This window comes from Calonectris borealis, chromosome Z, assembly GCF_964195595.1.
Source record: "Calonectris borealis chromosome Z, bCalBor7.hap1.2, whole genome shotgun sequence".
NCBI classification, from domain to species: domain Eukaryota; kingdom Metazoa; phylum Chordata; class Aves; order Procellariiformes; family Procellariidae; genus Calonectris; species Calonectris borealis.
The window spans coordinates 58,185,539-58,206,691 of NC_134352.1; the positions used below are offsets into that span (position 1 = coordinate 58,185,539).

General features: G+C 38.9%; 1 protein-coding gene across 2 annotated transcripts in view; it reads left to right on the top strand.

The window, feature by feature from the left end:
- PGM5 (phosphoglucomutase 5) overlaps positions 1 to 20,033 on the top strand; it is a 77,191-nt gene extending 57,158 nt beyond the window's left edge. The window contains exons 9-11 of one of the 2 annotated variants that reach the window (XM_075136323.1): positions 623 to 806; positions 7,136 to 7,270; positions 18,509 to 20,033. In XM_075136323.1, coding sequence (XP_074992424.1) covers positions 623 to 806; positions 7,136 to 7,270; positions 18,509 to 18,598 — 409 coding nt within the window. In that variant the 3' untranslated portion in view covers positions 18,599 to 20,033. Of the gene's footprint in view, positions 1 to 622; positions 807 to 7,135; positions 7,271 to 15,639; positions 15,826 to 18,508 lie in introns of those variants that run through there. The other variant, XM_075136322.1, reaches the window with a different exon arrangement.
- The last annotated feature ends 1,120 nt before the right edge of the window (positions 20,034 to 21,153 follow it).

Here is a 21,153-nt window from a genome sequence, read left to right on the forward strand (position 1 = left end):
CTCCTGCATTTGTTTCTGTATGTGCTTCCATGTGACAGTGTTTTAGTGAGAACTGGAGTTATGCCTACATTTAATTCAGGAGAACTTCTCCAAAGATCCACACATTTACTCATATTTATTAAGGTCTCAAAAGGGTGAATTCTAACTGTCATTTAGCTTCTGCCTCTCTCTTTCTCTGAGAATAGACTTAATCCAGAGGAGTTCACATATCTGTAGGGTCTTATGCACACAGCTGTTCCGCAAAACTTGTAGCAAAATTTTCTCTGTTTCACTTGGCTGTTGAGCACTGCACTAATTGTGTCCTTAATCTCAGAAAGCTAGCTGTGTATTGATGACGTTTTCTATGCTACTTTAGAAACCATGCATTTTCTAAATGATTTCTGTTGGCTTAGTGAGGTGGCCAGTGTAGAACTGTGGTGCACAGACATAATGGTCAGATTGCACAGGACTTGCATGCATGTGCTGGTTTAACTTGCAGTCGGTACTTCAGTGGTCCACCTCTGATTTTTGAAGTAAGCAGTGAATTGCTAATTGTGAGTGTATTGAGTTCTGTGAAAGCAGAACGGTTTTCTCAGCTGTAGGGGACTTACTTCTTGATTCTACTTTTTTATATATGTGCAAGGTTTGATTATGAAGCACTGGAACCCAGAACAGCATATTTCATAATGAGAGACCTGGAAGCTTTGATCACTGACAAATCGTTCAGCCATCAGCAGTTTGCTGTGGGTAACAATATCTACAGTGTGGAAAGAACAGACAGCTTTGAGTACATAGATCCTGTGGATGGCACTGTGACCAAAAGACAGGTACGGCTGTAGTGATGGAGTAGCCAAGTTTTGCAACTGTCATATTGCCTCTAACAGTGATGTTTCTAACATTCAGCTGGCAGGCCTCTCCATTTATTTATAGGATGGTGTTTTCTTTGCTCTGATAGATACCGATTTCCTACTTAAGATTAGCTCGGCCTGGATAAGATAATCCACCTCTGGTTTAGCTTGCACTTGCTGTGCATAACTGGAGGCAGTAGTGTCACAGAGACTGTGGGAGGGGATGGAGTCCCTGTTGACAGCAATGCATGTGTAGGGAGGGTTCCCTTTCCTGAACAGTGCAAAATGTCATGTAGAAAGGCAGTCTTTCCTTTTTCTGTTTTCTATCTGAAATCTCCACTTGCTATACGTTACAAAAAAAGTGAAAATTTTCTTGGTGACCCACAGGGTTTGCATAATTAAGGCACAATATCTGTTGTAGCCAACATCATGCAGAAGACGTTAGTCAACTGTACCATAGGGCACGTTTGACTTCTGTAGCCCAAATGACTGGTTCTGTGTTCCTTCTGGGCTATGTCCATAATGAGATTCCTTAGCTATCACGAACTGTAGTTCAAACTGAGCCTTCAGTGTTTTGAAATTCATGATGTGCTCGAAACTAACCATGTACTTTTGCCAGGTGTAAATGTATATTCAAACATCTTGAATATGAGCTATGACTCATTTTAAAATGCATTCTGATTTTATGCTGTTTATTTTTATTGCCCTGGTTTCTCTGGCTTGTAAATTACTTGACCTGACCAGACTCTGGCAAATGATATTACAAGCCATTAAAACTATTGTCGTGCCATTCTGCTCAGTTTTTATAGTTTCCATTCATCATTACATCCAGAAAATATAAGCAGCCCACCCACCACTGAGCTACTCTTTTTGTGCATATTACTGCTGAAACAAGATACAAGGATATTGTCATATCCAAGTCCACTGAAAAATTACAGGCACGGCAGACTTGTGGCCCTTGTACCTTTGAAAAAAAGCTTGTGAATTTTCGGTGCACTTTTCTTTCCCTTAATTTTCATCCAAAGCCCGTGTCCTAAATTGGAATATAATTGCTAATCATATCACCATGTGACGCAAACAGAGAAATGTGACTTGGCCTGTTTTCAGATGGACTCTGAAAGTGAGCCCATAAAACCAGAAAGCGTGTCTTTTCACAGGGAGAAGCACGTATTTATTGATAGTATAGTTCAACCAGTTTGTCTTTTGGCAAGGACACATTCTTAGCTCCATGTGTCTGCAGCCTCGGTGGGATTCTCCAAGAACAATAGAATAAGAGAGGACATTGATCCATGCAAATGAAACAACAGTTCACTGCTGCCATTTTCCTCAGGTGGCTTGCTCTTCATCTAAATGCAGATGCCTCTTTCTGACTGTCATGAGCTTCCTGCAGATTTTCCAGCAATGTTTTCAGGAACCTGTTCAAAGTTTTGTTCCCCAGTAGGTAGGGGAGAGAGATTTGTATTCAATGTAACTGCACTATGTCTTATGAATGAGAAGCTGGCTACATGATAATTAATCAGTGTTAATAAAGAGCAGGTTCAGAAAACAAACACAGCAACAGCAAAATAGGCAGTAAACAATACGCCCAGATTGTAGCTTCTAATTTATTCTGACTATTGAAACCCTTGAATATTGCTTATCACAGTGCAATAATGAGGCACGTAATTAAATGTAACGTTCTGCTGTTCTTGAAAACTGTTTTCATTTTTGAAGTCCTCATGCGCTAGCTTTTGTGCACATGAGCACATAACAGTGCTACTCCTGAGGATCCTGCAAGCCAGAAATGGAACTAGTTGCATTTTTGTGTGAAATTTGAATTAGAAGGATAACAAGTAGAAATTGCCCATTATAATGGTTAACTTTGAGCTCTTTAATGAAGTGTTCTTACATTCTGAGATTCACAGAATAAAACTTCGGAGCTTTCTTACTCCTTCGTTAGATTTGGGATGCAAAGGGCTCTGCATGTAGTTTTGGTTTTTTTTGCATTTCAGTTTGAGCAAGAGTCAGGCAACAGGCGTTGCAAAAGTTGGAAAAAAGTTGTTTCAGATAACTCTCCAGAGATAAGGCAAAAATTCTTCTCTGTTCAGAATGATATTTCAATCGTGTATCAGCAATAAGGTATTTCCTGTCAGAGTGTGGCCTGCTATGCCTAGGGGACACTCAAGGGTCCATAGAGGAGCAAATAAAAATTGTGATAATTACAGTATTTTGAAGTAAAAGTATAGCCATTTCACATGCTCCTAATTTATGTATATGCCTCTGTGTCTAATACATTGCTGCTAAGCTAGATTTTCTATTGGTGTTACTCCCTGCCATTATACTTTATTAAAGTTTTTCGAAATCCTAAGATATTTTGCTTTTTTTGCTGCTTAGTCTTGTTCATGCTAACTTACTATGCTAATTTATTATTATTTATTTAATTATGAAATTGATAACTGAAACAACCCCCAAACCACTGGGAACCGAACTACATAGTACAATATGTAGTAGGTTTAGTTTTCTGAGTGCTTCATAGATACTAATACATCAGTAGGCTGTTTCACTAGATTGTAAAGTAAAAGAGAGAATTCCCTGTGAAGCTCTATCTCCGTCACATCAGCTTCAAAGCCAGTGGGTTAAGTATGGAAGATAATTTTGTTTCAGAGTTTCCACACAGCTCATTAATATCCATTAGCAGGCCCAATTTGCCTAAAATAAATATCTGCAGATGTTCAGTGTGGGAGCTGTACTGGACCTTTTCATCTGCTTCCTCCCGGAAAAAAAAATTATCTGTTCCCATAAGAAAGCACTGTTCTTGTTAGTGACAAATAGTGTGTCCTATTTTATTAAAACTGGAAGTTATTCTGTCCTCTGGGCCTTTCAGTGTGTTGCTCTTCTTTCTTTTCCTGTTGTGCTGGTTTATAAGTTCTGCATGTAAAATTTTATGTTTCATGGAGCTGACACCTTCTATATAATAAATAGCAAATATGTGGCTTTAAATTAACGGAGCTTATGTCAGGTGAAAAAATACCATCATGACAAAGAGTAAGTAGGGCTTGCAGTTTCACCAGCTTGCTTTGACCTTGCTGACCAGAAAAGCTCAAAAATGTCAAAAAGGAAAACTTTTATGTGTTAGACTGGCTATTCTGTAACAAGCGGGGAAAACCTTTTTGGTTTTGTCTTTATAGAAGATGCAGAGTTACAGGTTATTCCCCAGGCAATGCTTTTTCATATTTATTTGGTAACAGTGGTTTTGGCTGGGTTTTATGGCTTTATCAAATGTTTGTAACTCACAACTTCTAGGTATAGTTTCCAGAAAACAGTGAGGAATATAAAAATTTAATAGCTCTCATTAATTTCAGTGGCCTTCCTGAGTGAAAAGCTTTGCAAGTGCTTAAATCACTGTTTCCAACGGAGAGTCAAAAGTCAGATTTTTTTGCTGCTGGGCTCTCTGGTGCAAATATCGTGACTTTAAAAGTTGACTTTGACAGTCCAGCTCGAAATGCCATTGTTCCCCTAGCTTATGATTTCTCCCTGGCACGTAGGATTATTGTTTTTAAGGAGTACAGCCACTACGTCTCTGTAATTCCCTTTTACAGAGTATTTTCAGCTGTATGGCAGGAATCCTAGTCTTACAGACAAATACTAGCTGTCATCATGTCTGTGTGAAAATCAATACTGTCAGTTGTGTGTCCCTGAGAAATGCAAAATGAATAAAATAATAAGCTCAGAAATAGTACAGTGAACTGTCTGAATGCTGGTCGTGTGTCTATATACGTTGCATAAACATCCCAAGTGCCATTAACTGTAACATCAAACTGGCTACAGATGTAGTTTGGTGGAGTGTTTTTGTGTCATAAAGTTATGGGAAGAGTCATGGGGAATGTTTATGAATCCTTTTCATTCTGATAGACCATAATTTAATGAGACTTCAGATGTGCTAAACCAAGTAACAATGTATTACTCTTACTAAAAGATAAACTGGATAAACATGGAGTATGTGGGAGAGTATTCAAGTGGTCTTGCTAGTCATGTCACTGTGGGAGTTGCTAGGTCTGGCAGGAGCGTGTAAAATGCGCGTTTAGTCTTTGGAGAAGGCGACACTCACATACTCTGATGTTCACTTATTTCATTTTGTGCAGATATGTTAGACTCCCTTCCTTCTCTCTTAAAGCTGATTGACATTAATATTCCGTACTTTGAGCTGCTGGTCCTGGGTTTGACAGCCATTCAAAACAAACTATACCCAGACCTGTGAAACTCTTCAATTTATCTTCTTTCTTTTCACTGTCATAAAGTTAAATGTAATGAGCAATCAGCAAGAGACAACCCCTTGCTCACAGGATCAGATCGTAACAAACTGCCTGTATAATTCTAGGCACCCAAGATGAAATCTTGATTCCAGTGAAATCAATGGCAAAACTCCCATCAGCATCAATTGAACCATTTCATTACAAAGTTGGCTTAATAGCAAATATTAGAAAAACAGGCTCTAAAGCTCAATCTTCCAATGTAAACTATTTCTGTTTGTCACTTACGCTGTGTACATTGAGACTACTAGATAAATTTATGTTGCCGATACATGTTAAAATTAATATATAATACCATAGTAGCAGCTAAAAAAAGTTTCATGGTATCACCAAAGTTAGAGATGGAAAATATCTCCTAGGCCATCTAATCCAACCCTTTATCCATGTAGGATATTTTCCTGATGTATATTTTCTAGTGTTAATGGGCATTACACAGGAAAGACATGGACCTGTTGGAGCGGGTCCAGAGGAGGGCCACAAAAATGATCAGAGGGCTGGAACACCTCTCTGGTGAGGAAAGGCTGAGAGAGTTGGAGTTGTTCATCCTGGAGAAGAGAAGGCTTCGGGGAGACCTTATGGCAGCCTGTCAGTACTTAAAGGGGGCTTGTAAGAAAGATGGGGACAAACTTCAGCAGGGCCTCTGGTGATAGGACAAGGGGGAATGGTTTTAAACTAAGGGAGGGTAGATTGAGACTAGATATAAGGAAGAAATTTTTCACCATGAAGATGGTGAAACACTGGCCCAGGTTGCCCAGAGAGGTGGTAGATGCCCCATCCCTGGAAACATTCAAGGTCAGGTTGGACGGGGCTCTGAGCAACCTGATCTAGTTGAAGATGTCCCTGCCCATGGCAGGGAGGTTGGACTAGATGACCTTTAAAGGTCCCTTTCAACCCAAACCATTCTATGATTCTGTGAATATCAACAAACCGATGCTTTACATGGTGCTGAAGATGTTTTGGCATATACCTGAGGAAACAAAGGTTTCTACTTAGACTTTAGAGTATTGGAGCATTGTGTTGCTAACATCAGTGTCTTCTCAAGCTGCTCTTAAACTGGAAGAATAAAATGCTTCTCTCTTAATTATCTTCTCTTATTTTTTAATGGTTTACATTTTTAAACAAAAGTAGCAAGGATCTCAGTTTATGCACTAGGCATTTGGCAACGGCAGGACTAAAAGGGGAAATAAAGTTCAGTGGCATAGCAGAGGTGGCACTTAGCCTAAGTTTACAGAAAGGGAACTAGGCTGCGTGTTAGTGCAGAATTGGTAGAGTTCTGTTATTACACTGCAACTATTTAACTGTGCAGTTTAGTCCTTGGCTTAATGGCCTTCCTGTACAGAAAGTCTGTCAACCGTGGATCCAAGCATAAGGTCTGTGGTCTGTAGAAGAATGTGTTCATAGATACAGTATGAAAGGGGGGAGGAGGAAAGAAAAAAAGAGTGAAGATGGGAGCAAAGAGCAAATTCACAGTTAAGTAATAATAAATCCTTTTTATTCTACACACAATGTGCATTAATTAGCATACTTGACATCAATTAACACCTTAAGTTAAGTTTCCCAAGTTGTACTACAGACTCGTGTTGAAATTCTTGTAATCAGATGTTGATGCATGGTCTATGAGGGGTAGCAACTGATCCTGTCTTTTGTATTCAGTACTGACAACTGGTTTTTGATCCTGGGATCCTGTAGCTATATCTTAGGCCACTGATCCTTGCTGATCTTACAACTATTTCTCAGGCCATTGACTTTGTGCTCTGCCAGACAGAAGAACAAATCAGTTAAAGAAAATAAAAACAGCAGTAAGAGAGTCCTTGTTATGAGGAATGGGAAGGAATCCACAAGATCATCTCTAGTCTTTAGAGGGGGGAAAAATGGTAATAAATGAGTTGTCCAAAGTTACAGGGAAAGAGGAATTGCATCCAAATGACTCTTCCTTTCACTTTTTATTTTAAAGCAGTGAACTGTGATTTGTAAATGTACTGCCACCTTACATATATGCTGCTCCTTCTTCTCCCATAGGGGCTGCGGATTATTTTTTCAGATGCTTCCAGGCTCATCTTCAGAATGAGTGCTTCTAGCCATGTGAGAGCTACTCTCCGGATCTATGCAGAGAGTTATGAAAAGGATCCTAGCCAACACAATAAGGAACCACAGGTAATGCAATAGCATTGTAATACGTCACTAAGTAATGCACTTCCTCTGTAACAGCAATGGCAACAGGTTTCCATCTTTAATCAGAAGGAACACTCAGCACTCTGACCCCTGTTTACTGTGTTTGTGGATGATTTTCCTAATCATGTGACTGCACACGTTTTGAGGCAGGACCAGCAGTTTTAATACATGTTTGTGTAATATCTAACACAACAGGAACGTCAAGGGCTGAGATGCCTGGTGATAAATGCTGGGCAAGGCTTTTAGTCTATTAAGAGAAGCCATGCTACTTTTAATTTTTCACTCATTTTTTTGCAAGTGTTGTAATCTGAGTCGTAAAACAATATTTAAAAAAAAGATAATTATTTTTCAAGCAGGTTATCTGGGGATCACTTAGTTACGGCATCCCAGGGATTCCTCACGGTGAGAGTATAGTTAGGAAATATGGATGCCAGAGTCTAAACAATGTAGGGATTCCTTGTAAGGGAAAGACTTGCAGCGTTTGAGAATTGTCTCATATCATAACCACACTCTTTCCGGAGAAGAGTGAAGGTTGAGGGCAAGTTGCAGTATAGTCCAGCAGATGCCTAAAACAATTCATAATATAAATCACATTTTAAACTCTCAGATTTTTCCTAGTAAATGCCTTCATGCTGTGATATACAACAAGGGAGGACTAAGGTTGTTTCATGGAAGAGAGGGTAAGCGTTTGGCTTGTAGTAAATCAAAACCCTGTAGTTTGAAGTCCCATGTAGTTGTGTATTCATGACTGGAATGCAAATGCAAATTTCCCAAAACATAAAAGCTGTTTGAACCCCAGGTAAATGTTTGACATTGTTTTTTCACCAGATTCTCACCATAAACTTAGCAAGTTTCTTCTTATGCTATTAAACAATTGTCTATCAATCATTAAAAGTGCTTGACTCCATTCCTGCAGATACGATCTATTAATTTTATTTGATTTTTCTTAAAGTAACAGTTTGCATCCTCAGTAACTCCTTAGATAGAATACTTATTATAATGTTAAGCCTCCAACAGAGTAACGGACCATTATTTAGCAATGTTATTGTTTTTCTGAGCATCCATGTTTAGCCAGCTACTAGGGTCATAAATATATTTCAACCAAGGAAGAACACTGCAAAAACCCCATTCGCACTTGCTACTGTGTTGGATTTATGTGGCAAGGTTTTGGTAGCAGGGGGGCTGCAGGGTTTGCTTCTGTGAGAAGACACCAGAAGCTGCCCCCATGAAAAACAGAGCCAGTTCCAGCTGGCTCCTAAATGGACCCACCACTGACCAAAGCTGAGCCACCCAGCGATGTTGGTAGCCCTTCTGTGATAACATATTTAAGAAGGGTAAAAAACACTGTGCAACAGCAGCAGGGAGGGAGGAGTGAGAATATGTGGGAGAAACAATGCAGACACCAAGGTCAGTGAAGAATGGAGGACGAGTGATAGAGCAGCTTGGTGGGCGCCTGGCGGCCAGCCAAGGTCAATGTACCACAGCTATGCCAAATTTTGTTACAGCCGTTTGTTTATCAGTTGCAATTAAGCTGACCGTTTTAAATATGGTTCTTTGTCCTATGTAGGCAAGGCATAGATGAAATGAAAACAAGTAATGGTAAGAGACAGAGAGTTCATTTTAGAGGTTTGCAGTGGACTCACAGTAACCTTGTGATATGTGACACAAAAAGCGTGATCTGAACGTGTTTCCTGTCTAACGAATCCCAACAAAAAATACTAGAAAACAATAGATCATATATTTGCAGCATTCATCTAGCTAAACTTTTGACTATTTAATTACACATGAGAACGTGCCTTTTAAAATGGAATCCTTTTTGTATCAACTGATTGTTCTACTTTACTTGTTACAAGGTATGCAATATGTATGCTCGCTTTCTCAGGTTTCTCATTATGTAGTATTACACAGTTCCCACTGCTCCTCTTTCCTTGCCCTGGCTGGATACATTGCCAACAACATGAGGGCAATAGGACCTGCAAGGTCATAGATTGTATCCCACACGCAGATGGTGGATTTCAAGGGAGTACATAAATTTGATTTCAGGAGATCCTCATGTTAGTATAAAAATTTCTCAGGAGAACATTTTCAGTGGAATATATGGAAGAGAGTGAATAGCAAACTCCTTTTTCAGAAAAGAGCATTGCTGGGGAGGGGCGGCATGGTTTTCCTGGTATTGTAATTCCTTTATTGTTTATTGTTTAGTTTTCTTTGAGATTCATACTGACACATGCACAACTACAAGAGCTGTGACAGATTTGAAGTTTTAAGTACTTTGTTTCCTATTTACTTTCAGTAATAGGGGCAAAGTCAACATATTCGTACGTGATCAGTTATTCAAAGAGCACTGACGTAAATAATTATGTGAAGTAGATATATATAATATTTAAGGAAATGGTTACATTTGGGATAAATGCTTGCTTTTCTTTAAGTGTAGTTGATCTCTGTAATTGGGTAGATGACTGCGTGTAGCTTCTGTATCATTGCACTTTGCATGGAACAGCTGATCAGGAAAAACTTCCATACTTTTTATGGAAGTAAAAGTATAAACCAAGACATAAAATTATTTGATGATTGGCTGCTTGAGTAAATACTTGGTTGCTTCTGCTTATTGGACTGCCTCTTTCCAGTACCTTCTTTTCATTGTTTACGTAAACAATGGAAGATAAATGCTTTGCACTGCTATGTGTTTTTGCCTGGTGACAATTCCAGTCAATACCTGAAACGAAAGGCAAAAGTACCCTGAGACATCTTTTTGGCTCTTTTTCCCAAGAAATAAATCTCTCTGTCTTAATAGACAACTCATTTATATTGGAAGTTACAGTGCCATTTTGTGGAATCATTGTGGTGTGGAATCATTCTGGAGTTTGCCTTATATCAGCATCCTTTTTTTTTCCCTTTCATAGAATCATAGAATCATTAAGGTTGGAAAAGACCTCTAAGATCATCGAGTCCAACCGTCAACCCTACACCACCATGTCCACTAAACCATGTCCCTAAGCGCCTCATCCAGACGTCTTTTAAATACTGCCAGGGATGGTGACTCGCCCACTTCCCTGGGCAGCCTGTTCCAAGGCTTGACCACTCTTTCGGTGAAGAAATTTTTCCTAATGCCCAGTCTAAACCTCCCTTGGCGCAACTTGAGGCCATTTCCTCTTGTCCTACACTTGTTACTTGGCAGAAGAGACCGACCCCCACCTCGCTACAACCTCCTTCCAGGTAGTTGTAGAGCGCGATGAGGTCTCCCCTCAGCCTCCTCTTCTCCAGACTAAACAACCCCAGTTCCCTCAGCCGCTCCTCATAAGACTTGTGCTCCAGACCCTTCACCAGCTTCGTTGCCCTTCTCTGGACACGCTCCAGCACCTCCATGTCCTTCTTGTAGTGAGGGGCCCAAAACTGAACACAGTATTCGAGGTGTGGCCTCACCAGTGCCGAGTCCAGGGGCACGATCACCTCCCTCCTCCTGCTGGCCACACTATTTCTGACACAGGCCAGGATGCCGTTGGCCTTCTTGGCCACCTGGGCCTTTCAGACAAAGTCTTTTCCAAAATTAATCAGCCACCTTTTCAGCAGTTTTCAAGTTTTTCTAGTTTGCTTCTGTTCTGTTTGACAGTGTAACTGCTGATGGTGAATCTTCCACACATAAGCAGAAATCTAAACCACACCTTCCAATATGCATGCTGAGACATGCATATTGTCCTGAAACACCAGTATGACATTATGGCACTTTCTGAGTTAAGTGTAAACTGAGACATATTATAAAGACAATATATATATAAGTACATTTCTTTTAAAAACAGCTGTTTACTTGAGGTGGACAGAATTTAATCATTCACATTAGAGGTGCTGTACTTCTGTGGATGACCATAACTCCTTTCCCACAAAAGGCTGGACCACATGATCTTTTGAGGTCCCTTCCAACCTGGGCTGTTCTATGATGAACCCTTGTCCAGAATAAAATTTGGACAAAGATCTGTAGCAATGCTCAGTATCATCCAGGTTCAGCTACCATGAGAGTGCTAGCTGTGGACCCTACTTTGGTTTGATACCCAACAGAAAGCCTGACGTACTTTGAAGCACCTATTGGGGCTGCTCAAAGCTGTGCCTTTTAATTTTGGCCCCACAGAGCCATTCAAGTGGGTGGTGCTCAAGTGAAGCTCTCCTCATACTTTGTTGTGCTTCAGTACTGCGTAACTCTGCACGAGTCTTACGGGAAGAGCTGATTCTCAGGCCTTATTGCCTTTAAGTGTATATTTTCCTTCAGAAACATTAGAGCTTCTGTAAGAGCGTTCTTATAACCAGACAGAAGCAAGGCTTGTAAGGACCTTTTGTTCCAATTTATATGTAGGCCAAACAGTAGCTATTAATGAACGTAAGGGTCACCCCAATGTTATTTCAGTAGTGTCTTTCATACAATTAATTGGTAATGCTTTTCACCTAGAATAAATTAAGCATAGACAACTGCCTGATCAACAACATGAGAGTCCAAGGGAAAGTAGTAACATACGCCAATAATTAGAAGTCCAAGGTCATAGATAAATGTGAATAGCAGTGGCTGCTGGCTGTTGAATGATCCGTTGAAGGAAATTGGCAGAACAGCTTCATGGTCATCTGGGAGATAAGGAGTGGCTACTTTTTTTCTGTGAGTAGTTCAGTTCTTCCTATAAGCCAGTATCAACAGGAGTGAAGATCAGGAGCAATAAAGAAAAGTGACTATCATGGTCTGTTCAAAGTGTATTAAAAACAATTCAATGTGAGCATTTTAAAATATATAATTCATAGTGGTGATGAAATCTAGTTCTAAAACAGAGTCTTGAAAACAATGCCCAATGCTTTTCTAAAACTGGAATGTTCCCCTTAGAATGGAAGACCACTCTGTTGATGCTCCTTGTCACTGGTGATGCCCCTCATCACTGTGCATTCCTGAGAAAATTGCTTTCCAGCTAACGTGGAAGATTTCCTTAAAAAGACGATTTCGTTGGTTTTAACCAGTCAAATAGGCATCCATCTAGCAAGGAAGCTCAGTTCATTATTACAAACAGCAGACTTCTATTTGAAGTCTTGGACCTTTATGCATTGGCATCTATCTTTTTCTAAAGTTAATAGAGTTATTAGCTGTGCTAAATTTAACACACGTGGAAAATCTAGAGATATGTTCAATGGGAATGAAGTACTAAAATAAGAGTTCATTGACCTTTAGGCTCATTTATAGTCTCATTTTATAGATCAACTCTTTATTCATTATTTGCAGATCCCAACACGTGGTTAATATCTTCTTGTCCTTTGTCTAGCCACCTGGATATATTGTCGAACTTGGATAAGGTTCAAACAGGAAGTTTCACATACGAAGACCAAGAAAGAAATGACTCATTGTGCAGAGTTGTTTTGATTTGTTTTATTTGTAAATCCAATGTGTCCTTCAACAACATGGTTGTGCTGCTGTTGCAAGATAAGTGCCCTGGGAGTAGTGTAGTGAATAATCTGGATTGTTCTGAGTATGGACTAACTAGCTCTGTTTACAGTATGTTGTTATTCATTATGTGAATTGCAACAGCAATAAATAGGTGTTGTCATAGACCTATGCAGTCTATATAAGGTACTCTTTAGACGGGACGCAGTGAATCACAAATGCTGCAATTACTTTTGCCAAAGACTGGGAACTACGTCCTCTTTACCTACAGAATCATTAGATTAGCAGCAGCGAAGCAAAGATTTTGGGGCAGGAGTTGTTTCTTTGTGTTTTTGTCCAAAAAGGCATGCCAATTAAAAGAAAAATCATTGGGATAAAAAGTGTCTTGATCATCAAAGACTAAATTTCTGAAACAATTTTTGAATGGGAAGTAGCAGAGGAAAAACCAAACCGATTTTCAGGTGGACCTTGGTTGGTATATGAAAGGATTATGATTATATATGATTGTATTTCTATAGTGATTACATAAAGCAATTGTTTATATGTGAGTTTGTCCAAGAGCAGGGAACCGAAATCAATAACCCGGAAGTATTTGTGTCCAATATCACTTCATAGGGTTAAAATGAAATGTTTCTATATGGTTCTGTCAAGACACTCTTATATCCCTAAGTACAAGTGCAGTTTGCTGGAGAATTATTGCCTCTTCATTTGTTTTTGAAGCATTGGGTCTTTTAGCATGGCTCTGGTTGGCTATTAGAACGTACAGTATGGTCCAGAGAAATCATATAAAGTTTTGCCTTTACTATTAAAATTCGTAAGATTTTCTTGGAGGGGATGTGGGATATGGAGATTTCCATCTGTTTGATTGCACTCTTAGGTAAAACCGCATGTTTGTGCTATTCAGGTAATTTAGCTTCTGATTCAGTCCAAAGCCATACAGTGAACAAATTTCAAATCAGCCCGAACTGGAGAGGAAAGTCTGTTTTCCTATTACATAGGAAGAATAATTCATGTGACAGTAATTATAAAATATTTCATGAATCGAGGAAATGAGTTCATTAAACTTAATCTTCCCTCAAAGCTCTTTGGATAAACTAGAAAAGAACTAATCTGTTGCAAACATAGATGTTTCCATGCACCACTCAGTTTACATTTTCCCCCTGTCTTTTTCACCCTCATGCCTGCCCTCCTCTATTGCTAGGGGCAGAACAGCTGGCCTCCTGACCTTTATTGTAATTTTATTTGAGTTAGCAGGCACAAGAGTAGAGAAGTCAGTTTCCTTTTTACCCCAGTGAGTGTGCTGCTTCATGGTAATAAAGTGAACACCACCAGTGCTGTGGATGTTACAGAGCCAGTCCAGTTTGTTCCATGATGAACCAGGCTATCCACATTGCTTAGGTCTTCTAGGATGGGTGGTTGCAGCATAAACCTATCCAAAGACTTCTGTTTTTTTGGAATAAAAGACCCAAGCAGGCATGATGAGCTGAGCGGAGCTGTGTGTTGAGCCCTTACAGCAGAAGCCCTGCAGGAGGTACAGCTGTGGTGCCAGACTGTGTGATCTTAGTGCTGAGCTCACTTTGTAGTTGTTTCAGTCCATTCTTTGTGTCCTTTCCATCACTTTAGTGTTGCTTTGTAAGTGTATTGGTTTGACTTTTAAAGTACATTATAGCCAAAGGAAAAGCTCCTTCTAATAGGTAAGGCCATCAAAACATGTTGGGGGGGGGGGGGTTTGCCTTTCTTTTTCTTTCCCTTAGTTCATGTGATAGTGATTCTGTTGCCCAGGTTACAAAGGGCTAACAGCAGCTTTAAGCAGTCACATGAAGCACGGGAAAATGACGTGGGAGCAGGAAGAGGTAAAAAAGGAAGGAGTTATTTCTCAATTCCTCTATGTCCTTATTCCAGGACTTAGAGCTGTCTCAGTTACCCTGACCTCTCTGAGCAACCTTCTGTGTAATGTTTAAATGATAAAATGAGAAGGACTGAGAATGAATTTAAGTGTTAGGAGAGAAAAGGATTTCTAGCCCATGCCTGAAATGTCAAGGCTTATCATAATTTATACAATAATAGTAACACCACCTAGGAATTACAGCTTTTGGTGACTTCAAAGCATTCTGCAAGCATGTTTTTCTCAAGGCTACCTTTACCAACTGGAAAACTACTTCAATTGATACTAAATCTGATAGACAAGCAGCTGAAGAGGTAGAATTTGAGGGTTCACAGCAGTTTTTAGAAAGGGAAGATGCAGAGATGGAAAACACTTGGCACATCTTCTATCTTTACAGGGCTCCAAAAGTTAAACTGTAGCCCTTCTTTGACGACTTCATGTTGTACTAACCCACTTGTTTATGTCTCTTTAATTTTGAAGCATTAACAGTTGTTCCAGAGAAGTGAATTCTTCTGGAACATGTAGTACTATGCCAGCTCTCCTTAAAAATCTGTCGCAAGGTATGAACTTTTGTTCTGAAATAATTGCTGTCTGAAGTGTCAATTTGATTATTAGTAAGTAATTCAGGTGCCTAAATGCCTATGTAACAGTCACACAAGGTTTAGCTGATTGATCCTGGATCTTTGTCCCCAGTAGGACATTCTTTTAAGACTGGCTAATTCGGACGGCTTTCCATTATCTCTCCCAGAATACAGGGAGCAAATGGTTTAGTGTTTAATCTTTTACAAATACTGACATATAAACAACTAATTGACCCTGTGTTCCTAGTGCTCCACCCTATACATTCACTTGGATATATGTAAAGCTGAGAGAGCTCAAAATAACACTGGTGGACATGATGCTGAATGCAAAATGCAGATCAGTACTGTAAGAGAAGACAGAGCAAAAGTTTGAGAACTGTAAAAGAGTATTGTAGTTACCTGGTGTTCACTAAAATGTTTGAATGCTCTTTGAGGGTATTACCATTCTCTGAGCTTTTTTTTGTTTTATTTTTCCCAGATAAATTCTGCAGAATTCTTTTCACTGATGAGACTGATGGGGCAACTTGTTTTTGAGACTTACATTGGCCTGGGAAGAGTGAATTTGAGAGCTATGGAAAATGTCCATGCCTAGACTGTGTAAAACTCACCTACATTTGGTTTTCCTAACAAGATTGAAATTCAATGCAGGCTGGGGGAGAGACTGAAGAGAAAAGATTCAGAAGCTTTCCAGGCAAAGTCTGGACAGATGATTTTGCATCAGAACTGCATGAATTTTTGATGAAAGTTGGCAAGTTTTAGCATAAGTGCTACACATAGTAGGTTTTCACAAGGTGTTTTTTGACATATGGATGGCATTTATCCACCTATTCTGAGAAAAATATTTTCTAAAGCCAAACTGCAGACACATGCTGAGCTTTTAACCTGCAAGCAGGTACATTTCAGCCCTGCCTGAGCCTTTGATAAACCGGGTGCATCATGGGGCAAATCTTATCTGAGAACTTGACTAGAAAAAAGGGAGTTGTACGAAATTTTAGTGCAAGATCACAGAGAGAAAAAATGCTACATGAGCCAAGTCGGAACGATACACCTCTGACAGCCTTGGTACAGATTATTCCCAAACAAAGGGCTTTTCATCTTTATTTGCCTTAAGTTAGATATCTGCTTGTTTGCTGTATTTCCTGGTATGAATAATCATTCCTACAAGTTATTTTTTTAGAGGTATAATTTCTATCTGTTATTGCTAAAGCGAAATTCTGATTTAAGTCAGTTCTGTTAATTTTCAGTTTTTAAATTTTATCTAAAGGATAACATGCCGTATCTCCCAAACAGTTTCCAAGAGATAAATACGTTATTAATGTACAGAGTGATTGCAATTGCCATTTTGAGTTGACATGTCAACAGCAAAGTTTTACAATTTCTTAAGTTAAAAGAACCATTTGAAAAATATTTTTCAATCAAGATGTCTTTAAGATACAGAAGTCTTTCTAGAATCATATTAACTATAAATGATTGCTGGCTGGGATTTATCTTTTGCAACTGAAATGTAAACTGTATGTTGCAGAGTTAAAGGAGTTTTTAAAAGGCGTACACAGCTCTAGTTCCTTGTTATTCTGCTCCACTCTTGCCATTCTGAAGAGAATGCGCTTTTGGTTTTTTTTACATCTGCAGGATAAAGTGTAGTTAAATTGAAGTATGAGAGGACAGAACTAAAACAGGACTTTCTCTGTTGAGAAGTGTGATTGTAACAAGCAGAATATTTAGTAGTAATTGGAATGACTTGGCAAAAGGGCAGCAGCTAAATTGTTTATGTAAATGGGTGTCACATAAACTCATTTGATTTTGTGTTTTGTTCGAATCATTGTGTAGAGTTCTGTTTGGTTTTGGTTTTTTTTACTTCAGGGTGCCTTTGTGCTTAAAAAAGCAGAGTCAAGTAACGCTGGTCAGTAGGGTTGCTTTTTAAATTTTCCTGTGCTTTTTAGATTAAATAAGGAAGAAGTTTCTTAAGGGGGTGCCAGAGGGACTTCAGATGCTTTGGTCTTCTTTCAGTTCTCCTGAATACATGTTGCTGGAGGGAAGGGATGATATGGTCCAGACGTTCCACATTGGCAGATTTTAATATTTACTTTTGCAGCATTAGCCCACAGATGCGAATTTGTGCTCCACATATTAATCTTCTCTGAGCGTGTTTGACTTTAATGGACTTGTGTTCTGCTTCAATGATTATTCAGTAGATAGATATCTACGAATATGGAGCTTTTTGAACAATAACATGTCAGACTACTCACACTTGTGCATGACTAAGTTTAATCATAACTCACTTGACACCGATGGCATTCATGGTGTTATTCCATGACTCTGCTTGCACAGTTAGTTTGTCTCCTCACTCTTTTGATTTAACTGTCTGACCATTTGTATAAATAAAGAAAACACCTCATACTGTCAGAAACTGTTAGGTGGCTGAAACAGATTCAAAGTATTAATTATATTAAGCCTAGAAGAAAGATATCTGTAAATTTAAGCTCTCCGGAATTACTGTTTTGTTTGATTTGATTTTTAAACCTGACAGGTTTAAAGCCAGAATGTAGTTTATTTGAAAGAGGCAGCAGGGGGAAATCTTTGAGCGTCAGAAAATTACCTTACTAGTTTGGTAATCAAATATATGATTCTCTGAAAAGAAGGTTTTCACACAAAACTCAGCTCTGCCAGTTTATCTTTGCATATAATTTAATTAACTGAGAGAAATTCAGTTGCCATTTGAAAAATTTTATTTTACTTGGTTTGCATATGGTACTATCATAGCTACCTGCACTCACCCACCTGGGCAGTTTCATACACATGGCCATTTAATAAGATCTGTAGCCTGAAACTTGAGAGTTCATGCTGCTTCTGTTGGAATTTATCCTGTTTAATACAGTTACAGGTGGCATTACTCAAAAGACACTTTTGAGATTCCTGTTAAGGTAATTGTTACAGTACCTGCTGACCCTAAGCTTCACAGATTAAGTGTGTATAGGAAGAAAATCTCATCTACATGGCTTTCACTCAGCAGAATAGAAATAATTCTACTTTTGTGATTTCTAGGTTGTTGTGTACAGCAGATTTCAGAAGAGTTCCACAATTCCTGTTACATAGAGACATTATCAGTATAGTGTATTTACTGGTTTCTCTTTTCTGCATAGCTTAGGTATACTCTGAAGGTGTGACACTTCACAAAACATATGCTCAGCATGATACTTCATTATATCAAGTATGACAATATAGACAGTGTAACTGTGACAGTGTTTATTATTATTAAATTATTTACTGTTGTTATATAATCGGAGATTTATAAATATGTCTGTTGATATTTCTGCTTAATGTAATTCAATGTATTTCTTCCTCTTTAGGCTGTGCTGAGTCCTCTTATAGCAATCGCACTGAAAATATCTCAGATTCATGAGAGGACAGGGCGAAAGGGACCCACTGTCATCACCTGAAGCTACGGAAGATTGTTAAACCAGGGCCAAAAGAGGAACAGCAAGGAAGAGACAGGACCTTGCTGAAACATGTTAGCCATTTGTGCCTTGTATGATTTTAAAAGTTTTCTTGGGGATAGAGGTAGGGTGGGAACTAAAATTCAATATAATGTTGAGCGTATTCATTTGCATTGATCTCCAAATACAAGAGTGTATTGGTGTCTTTGTTTTAGCTGCAATATCTTAATTTCAGGTAAAAATATAACCAAAGAAAGAGGCCTTAACCTTCAAATGTTGTCAGCAATGTGACAGAAAAGGCAAACTGCTTGTTTTTGAATGCTCTGATAAAGGTGGAGGAATTTCAGTTAGGGAGAGAGGGCGAGGAGTTGCAAAGCAAAGACATGCTTGGTGAATATTGTTTGGGATTCTTGTCACCTTCTTGTTGGTTTACGAAGAGGTATACAGAGCATGTCTGAGGCATGAGGGCTGTATACTGAGCTTTGCAAAGGGTGTATTTCCTCACCTGACACCACTTCTCCTCTCCTGTCTCTCCCGTTGCTCACAGATGCACGCTGGCAGCAGTGTTGTATACGCACTTGCACATGCTCCCAAAGAAGGGGTTATCCCATATTGTTTTTTTACCCCTGCTTTTAAAGCATATCAATGTGACTTGTGCCTTTAGATTTTCCTGATTTTTTGACTCTTTGGTTTTTTTCCTCCAAAGGGAGACATTTTGTGCTATAGAAGCTGATTGTGTCCTTCCAGCAATATGTCGGGTGTGGAATCTGGCTGTCTTTTGCAATATTCCTCATATCAGCAGATGATATTGGTGCTTACTGTGTTTGAAAGCTAATCACTGCAAGTTCAGCAATTTTTCGTGAAGGAGTTATTATGGAAGTTTTTTAAGTCTTTGGAATACTCATGCTCCACTTACCTCAAAGTGGTAAGTGAAGTGTGTAGTGAAGAGGAAATGAAAACAAATGCTAATGAATTAAATAGAAATATGTGTCTGGTTCATCAGCTGGACACAGGTTCTGTTAGATTCTTTTTAACAGTGGATCATGGAATAAAAATTTGGGGAGTGCAAAGGGAGAAGAGACGTCCCGGCATAGATCTGAGAAGGATATTGGGGATATGGACATCAGCATTCTTCTGCTTGTGAAATGATACTGCAGTTCTAGCTACAATACTGTGCTCTGAAGAAGAACACAAACACTTTATGCATGTGACTCATTTGAAAGCTTTGCTTCCTTGGGAACAGTGTGGTCACTTGTATCATTTGTCAAGGCGGCTTTGTGCAACTTGCCTCTTTGCAGTGTGATTCAATTCATTGTGGTTGTCAAATTTTAGTGCAATTTATATAATATTGCAGCAAAGGAAATTGTTTTGATTTCTTTCAACACTTCTGTCAAAAAATTGCTGTGGCACTTAGTACACAATAAAGAGTAATGCTGTATTTCTGTCTTAATACGTAATTGTGGATAAGACACACTGCACTTTCAAGCATCCTAATAAAACTGCCTTTAATACAATTACATTATCTACTTAATTGACTCTAAACAAATGAGGTACTAATGTTCTTGCGTAGTATTCTACCTTAACATTAAGTATTCCCATAAACCAAAAGAGATTTTAAGACTTTAGTTGTTTTTATAAGATTTTTTTTTTGGAGACAACCATGGCATTCTCACACAGTTTGGACACCTACTTCTGAATGTAAGAATATTTATCCTTACAGAAACCTTGTTTATCTAATCTTTCATTTTTCTTATAGATCAAACTCCTCTATGTGCGGGATAGTAAGCTCCTAACTAGTGGATCACACATGGTCAAGCATAGACATACTCTGGATTATGACACTTAGTTCAAATGGCATGAAAGAATGTTCTGAAAGGCAGTCCAAGAACTTCTAAAATCTCTTACACGTTCCCTGACAATGAAATAACTCTTGATCACATGGTGAACTAGCTAGTTATAGTACCAAGTATCCCATTTGCCAAGCTTCTGGGGCTAGGACTTGCACTTTGAAAAGCAAGATGTACTGAAGGCTGGTGTCTTTCTAGATGTGGCAGGAAGACTCATGAGGAACAAATCAGGACTGTGAAGAAGGATGCTTCTGCTTTTATCAGAAAGTCACTAGAGCACTAGCTGCAGTAGATGGCAGTCTGCTTTCATGAAGGCAGTCGTGAACAAAGGATATATTTTAAAATCTCAGTACTGACTTTGTCCTGGGCTTCAGAAACAATAGTTGTGCCTCTGTACTGAAATAGAGAAAAAGGCTGTTTGTGTGTGGTTTTGAATAGCTGTCAAACAGCAGACATCCAGAACAAGCCTAACCCCAAATCCACTCACCATCCCTTTTTTATGATGACTGGTGATATTGATAAAATGTAACAACTGGTATTTTCCACCAGTTAATCGCTTTTCTCTGCAAGAAGATGAATATAACTTTATAAGGCTGAAGTACAGTGTATATCTTTATATCTGATATGTTTGGGGAAGGACTGTAGCCATAACTCATAAAGTGCGCTGCATTTCTAAGGTCTTTTAGTTATTAACATGAGAGATGAATGCTT